General features: G+C 40.6%; 1 protein-coding gene across 1 annotated transcript in view; it reads left to right on the top strand.

The window, feature by feature from the left end:
- EPRS1 (glutamyl-prolyl-tRNA synthetase 1) overlaps positions 1–6754 on the top strand; it is a 76974-nt gene that overhangs the window by 49299 nt on the left and 20921 nt on the right. The window contains 1 exon segment of the mRNA XM_007455387.1: positions 6100–6333. Coding sequence (XP_007455449.1) covers positions 6100–6333 — 234 coding nt within the window.

The following is a 6754-nucleotide window of genomic DNA, read 5'->3' as shown; positions in this document are numbered from 1 at the left end:
GCTCCGACCGAAACCCGAGCCTCAGCTCGCAGCCCCGCCCGCCCCGGCGGGTGAGCACACAAGCCTCTCGGGCTGGTGAGTGCCGGTCGGCACCGATCCTCTGTGCGGGAATCTCTCCGCTTTGCCCTCCGCACCCCCGTTGCTGCGCTCTCCTCCGCGGCTCCGAAGCTCCCCGCTCCGCCTCCCGCAGTCTCCGCCCGCGAAGGGGCTTCCTAGTGTGTGGAGACCTTTCCTCCTTCACGACTCCCTCCCACTGGTGCAGGTGCCGTCCCTATTCTATTGTCTCTGTTTTTAATTAATTTTTTCTTTTGCCCTACCCAGGTACGTGGGGGGTTTCTTGCCTTTTGGGAGGTCTGAGGTCTTCTGCCAGCGTTCAGTAGGTGTTCTGTAGGAGTTGTTCCACGTGTAGATGTATTTCTGGTGTATCTGTGGGGAGGAAGGAGATCTCCGCGTCTTACTCCTCCGCCATCTTTCCCCCTCCCCCTCACTAGGTGCCTTTTGATAATGATAAATGTGGTACTGAAATGAATCTGACTTCAGTGTAGTTTAACCTACATTTATTGAAAGCCTACAATGTACCATTTCTGTGTTTCAAAATATTACTTATATATATATTTTTTTTTTCTTTCTCTAAATGCTAACAGTAGTAAATTGCTCTTTTTTCTTAGAGAACCAACACAGTTACTCTGAATGGAAGTGTTATGTAGACTATATCTGGCACTGTTCACTGTACATTACTATTTTTGCATTTAATCCTCACAACACCACATACAATAATATTCGAATAGTACTCCTTTTTTTATTTGTTGGTTTTAGTAGCCAATGAGAAACTACTTTCTGAAGTGAATATGAATGTAAAAGTAACTTCCTGAAGTTTGCAAAGCATGGATTCCAATTTTGACTCATTCCCAAGTTATTTCCAGTTAGAGACGTTCTAAGCACCAGAGAGTCATGGTTTTACTAGTTTGTAATTATTTATTAAGCAAGTCTGCTTGTTTTAACATTAATAATTTGTCTAAGCCGCTTTATCATTCCATTTCCTACGTCATGTTACTACCACTAAAGTAAGGAAAGTGGTCGGCTGAGGTTTTTTGTTTTTTTTTTGTTTTTTTTTGCGGTATGTGGGCTTCTCACTGTTGTGGCCTCTCCCAGTCTCCGGACACGCAGGCTCAGCGGCCATGGCTCACGGGCCCAGCCGCTCCGCGGCATGTGGGATCTTCCTGGACCAGGGCACGAACCCGCGTCCCCTGCATCGGCAGGCGGACTCTCAAGCACTGCGCCACCAGGGAAGCCCTGGCTGAGGTTTTATAGTTACAGGTTTCAATGAGACTTTTCTTCTTCTATTCGTTCCCCCCCCCCACCCCCCTTTGCTTTTCAGGATCAGATCGGTGATTCCGTGCATGAACTTTGAAGCATGAAGGCAGAATATAAGCATAATGTGGCAAAGAATAAAAACCTTCAAGTTCACCCTCAGTGCCCCTTCAAGTCCACCTTCTGCTCCCCTTTCCTTTTCCTCCTGCCCAGTAGATTGTTGTGTTAAAGTGGTGGGTCAAGCAGAGTGTGAGGTGGAAATCCAAGAACACACCAAATATTTAATAACTCTTACTGCTGAGTTACTTTAATAGTTAAGGCCACTTTTCAGATTTTAAGTATTAACTTTGAAAGTTTTAAAGTTACAGTTCCAAAAAATAAAGTTTTGATTTTGAACAGATTCCTCTGATTTGAAATTTGAGTGAAGTGTTTTGAGCATGAATTTATAGTATTTCTTGAAATGGGAGTCAGAAAATGGTAAATCAAAGGTTTTATGGAATACTGTGACACTTCAGACTCCAGGACAGGGCTTGGCAAATTGTGGCCTGCACCTGTGTTCTGTAAGTGAAATGTTACTGGAACACAACCACACTTAACTAGTTCACATATTGTCCATGGCCGTTTTAGCGCTGAAATTCCAGAGCTGAGTAGTTGCAACAGACTTGCAAAGCCTAATATATTGACTGTCTGGCCCGGGCCCTTTATTATTGAAAAGTCTTTCCCTTAGAGGAAAGAATTTTCAGAACCTTTATAGTTAAAGATTTTGAAAATTGAAGTAATGAATGGCAGCAAAATCACATGATGACTACGTTGAATCAAAATAATAATCCACAATTGTTTCGTCTTGTCAAACCTCGTCTATGTTGAGGGGGTGCTGGTCACCTTTTACTTCTGCGCTGGCAGCATTTTAAATCACAGCACCTTGCATTTCACGCCCCCAGTAATTCATCTTAAATGTTTTGCCAGCCTTTCCTCTTTTGTATTTTACATCAATGTTTTTGGTTTTAAAACCCAAATCACAGTTTATCAAGAAAGGAAACACATTGTTATATCCCTTTGTCCATTAAACAGGCTGTTCTGGAAAACCACTAGTCCTCAGATAGCCAGAAACTCCTCAGAAACCCACCCCAGATAGCCTTAAGAATTCTCAGGCCAAAAAATAAATGTCGTAGGCGGAGAAAATGAGAAGAAACAAACCCGTATTTCCCTTGATGGTTTTGGGCTTCTTTGGAATTTGTGTTAGTGGGTTTCTGCTATATTTGTATGTGGTACTTAATGCAAACTTACTTTTGCTCTAAGCAAGTATAAATCCAACCATCTTGTGAAACAAGACATTTCACAAGACTTACTTCAGCTGAAGGATCTTCTAGGAAAATCAGAGGAGTTTGTATTGATTTATTTGTGTCAGAAAAGTAGCAGATACATTGTGATGTAGGTAAGTGCAGGTGAGAAATGGCAAAACAGGTGTTCTAATCCAGGTTGACTGAGGAGTCTGGGCCCTTTCCTGTGCTGTATTGGTTCCTGGGATCCAGGTTCAGTAAACGGGCTGTTTCCTACAGGCTTAAGCTAAACATAGATTTCTGATCCATTGATTCAGAGAAAAAATGCCTTTCTTTGAAAACCTTCAAACTTTAAGTGTGCTAAATCTCCAAGCAGACTTTTTTTTTTTTTGCAGTACGCGGGCCTCTCACTGTTGTGGCCTCTCCCGTTGTGGAGCACAGGCTACCTGTGCTCCGGACGCGTAGGCTCCGCGGCATGTGGGATCTTCCCGGACCGGGGCACGAACCCACGTCCCCTGCATCGGCAGGCAGACTCTGAACCACTGTGCCACCAGGGAAGCCCCCAAGCAGAATTCTTAATATGATAGAAGCTTCGCACTCCCTCTCCCGCATTTGAAAGACTCCCTCTTCTGACTACCATTCACCACCAACCCCGCCCCCGCCCCCCTAGCGAAGTGAGAATCTTTGCTCTGGGGAGTCGTCATTAATGTGTGGAGGTGTAATTCCCTCAGCTGTGTTAGTGAGGAGCAAAGGTGGGTGACTGTGAATTGAGTTGGAAAAAAATACAGTTTGAAAGAAGTATTTTTTAAAGCTTTTTTCACTGATCATTGAGGTGCTCAGGCCATTTTGAAAGGTTCTGTTCTTACTATTTTGAATTGGTTAAGTTCTAGGTTTTTCTTTTTATTAAAGTTGCCTCATTTCCCCATGGGGAAATGTTTCCATCTAGTGGCTGCCGCAAAAACAGTTTGTGTACTTTTCATGCATTCCAACCAGGTGTGTTCTCGTCCATTTTCTACATTTTCAGTCATGTTTTAAATCATTCTTTCAACGTCATTTTTAATTCCTCATATTCCCATTTTAAACCTTTACTGAAGTCTTTTTGTAGGCTGTTTCCATTCTAATTCATCCGCATCAACAATTATTTATTGAAAACTTTTTTCTTGTCTGTGTTGACACATGTTAGGTAAGTTTAAAACAGTCTTTGTCCATTAAAGACTTAAGATCTATTAACAAGTGCTTTTTAGCATTCTGCTGTTGTGTAATCTTGTACTACTGAGTAGTAGTATCCAATTTCTCTTTGTAAATGTCTTTTAATCCAGAAAACTAGAATATTAAAAGAAATTATTTTTTTCTCATTCTATGAGACGTATTCAAGTGAGAATCAAAGACCTCTTTTGAAAAAGCAGTGTTCATGGCATGTTAATTAGTAGGATTAAAATGAACATTGAAATTTAGATCATTGTCTCATACCTTCTATAATGCAATGCATACTGTTGTGTTCAAGATGAAAGACTCTAGAATAAACCGTAGATTAAAATTCTCGCTCTACCACTTACTGTATAACTTTGGATAAGGTACTTAATCTTTCTAAGCTTTTCTTCTTTCTTCTATAAAGTGGATAAGGGTTGTTTTGAGAATTGAATAAGATGGTCCTTGTAAAGCACTTAGCATAGTATCTGGCACAGAGTAAATAAATAGGCCATAAAATGATAGTAATTATGTTTTATATTGATAATTCTAATTCTTTCAAGAATCTTTAGGTACCTTCTAAATCATCAGATAAGACTGCATAGCAAGTAGTATGATTTCACTGTTTCAAAAAATAACCTGAATAATTTAGTTAACTAATAATAATTTAGTTGGAGAGGATATAGACATATATAATTTTACTCCATTTTTAGAATATTTCATTCAGTAATGAAGTGGTTTGTCCATATTAATTTTCTCCTTTATAATATTTCAAATTGTAATCTTGCCACACAAGGGTTTTTCCTTTGTGAAATGTGTGCCATCTGACTTCAAACTCAAGTCAATACCTGCTTATAGTATAAAATGGAACTTCTTTCAAATAGGCCTCTTTTTGTAGAAATGGTTACAGGAAAGTCCCTTAACTATTTTATGCCATTTTCTTTCTTTTAGCTGATGGAAGTTTCTTGATTCTTGTGTGTCTGATTACGTTCCTTTTCTTAGGATTTTGTTGTGGAGGCATTCAGTTCTAAAGACAGAATGTAAACAAGAGACAGGTCAGGAGTACAAATCAGACAACCTACTCATTTCTCTTTGCAATTTCTCCTCTTACCTTTACTTCCTCTGTGATGCCTAGTGTGGCAGACTCTGCAGCAAAGCTGTATCATAAAGTATTAGACAAGGAAATGTCAGTTGCTATTGTGTACATGCAAATTCTTTGAAGGTATACCGGTTCTTCCTCTGTTCCTTCGACCCCCATTTTAGTATTCTTTCTGCTTGTGTTGGCTTCCTCTTAGCTATTTGGAGCACTGTTAGAACGTAGCCATAAAACTTGGATAAGGTAATTGGGAGGCACTTTTTCTCTGTTTTGATTGATGCCTTGACTTTGCAGTGGTACAGTATATAGTGTATAGTGTAGTTTGTGGTTAGTTGGTATCGCCGTTCAGGTAAGGTATCCATCGTGGGCCCTTTGCCTGCCCTTCTCTGCTGAAGTCACAAGTGTCTCAGCTGGGCTGAGTATTTCATTCTTTTTCATCATAATTCTGTTGAAGTATCAGGGGCTGATATATATATAGGTGAATGTCTAAAACCTCAACATACCTTCTCATTTCACTGTAAATTTTTAAGAGTGATGTAGCTATTCTTTTTTTTTTTTTTTTCCTTGCGTTATGCGGGCCTCTCACTGTTGTGGCCTCTCCCATTTGCGGAGCACAGGCTCCGGACGCGCAGGCTCAGCGGCCATGGCTCACGGGCCCAGCCGCTCCGTGGCATGTGGGATCTTCCCGAAACGGGGCACGAACCCGCATCTCCTGCATCGGCAGGCGGACTCTCAAGCACTGCGCCACCAGGGAAGCCCGATGTAGCTATTCTTTAGTTGAGTCCATACTGTGGGGTTTTTTCCAGTGCTGTATTTAGTGTCTGTTTAATAAGCTGAAGAAAATAAGGATTCATACAGGCAAATTCTGATTTTGTAAATTCTGGCTCCACTGTTTACCGTCCCAGGGCTTGGAAACTGACAGTTTGCTGGGATGTTCTATAATTTGTCTGTTTACGTATGTAAAGTGTAAAGTCACAGTATTATATGTGTATGTGCATTTGTTTACTTTTATGATCTGTATATAGATTTATATTTATATTTTGAACTTTTCTTTAGCTTCCATCTGCTATTTTAGGCTGATGATTTAGCTCCTTTGTGCTTGGGTTTCTCCATGATGATTGTTTACAGGGATATTTTGGTGGTAGTTAATGATTTTTAATAATCATTGAAATTTTCAGAAATTTCAGAAAGTGTTAAATACTTTTTTTTTCTCTTTTATCTCAGGCTAAAGTAAATGAAGCTGTAGAATGCTTACTGTCCCTGAAAGCTCAGTATAAAGAAAAAACTGGGAAGGAGTACGTTCCTGGTCAGCCCCCATCATCACAAAGTTCAGATTCAAGTCCATCCAGAAGCTCTGAGCTTCATGGTCCAGAAACACCAGAAGCCAAATCACTTTTTGACAGAGTAGCTACTCAAGGAGACGTAGTTCGAAAACTTAAAGCTGAAAAAGCTTCTAAGGTTAGTGTGGTATTAATGTTTGTGTCTTTTTGTTTCTTATACTACAGGCCATTTTCTTTGCCTGGAACCCTTTGTGTCCCATCAGATCTGGCTAACTTCTACTCGTGATGTCGGTTCTCAACTCTTTCATCTTGCCTTTTAGAGAAGCGTTTGTTGATCCTAACCCCCATCCCCCATCCCCCATCCCAGCTAGAGTGGCCTGGTCATTCTCATATGACACTGCCTTTCTCTGACATAACACTTAACTTGTTTAACAGCTAGTTTAATTGTTAAGTTGTCTGTTTCTCTCTTGTCTGTAAGGTCCTTGAGAATAGGGACCTAGACCATATCAGTGCCTAGCATATTGTAGGCCCTCGATGCGTACTCTTTGTTTGACTCATTCTCCTAAAGCTCTGTCAATCTCAAATGGCAAGTTTTATCT

The sequence above is a fragment of the Lipotes vexillifer genome, unplaced genomic scaffold, assembly GCF_000442215.2.
Source record: "Lipotes vexillifer unplaced genomic scaffold, Lipotes_vexillifer_v1.1 scaffold403, whole genome shotgun sequence".
Classification (NCBI taxonomy): domain Eukaryota; kingdom Metazoa; phylum Chordata; class Mammalia; order Artiodactyla; family Lipotidae; genus Lipotes; species Lipotes vexillifer.
The sequence above is the reverse complement of the archived record's forward strand: the minus strand, read 5'-3'. Positions and strand labels throughout refer to the sequence as shown.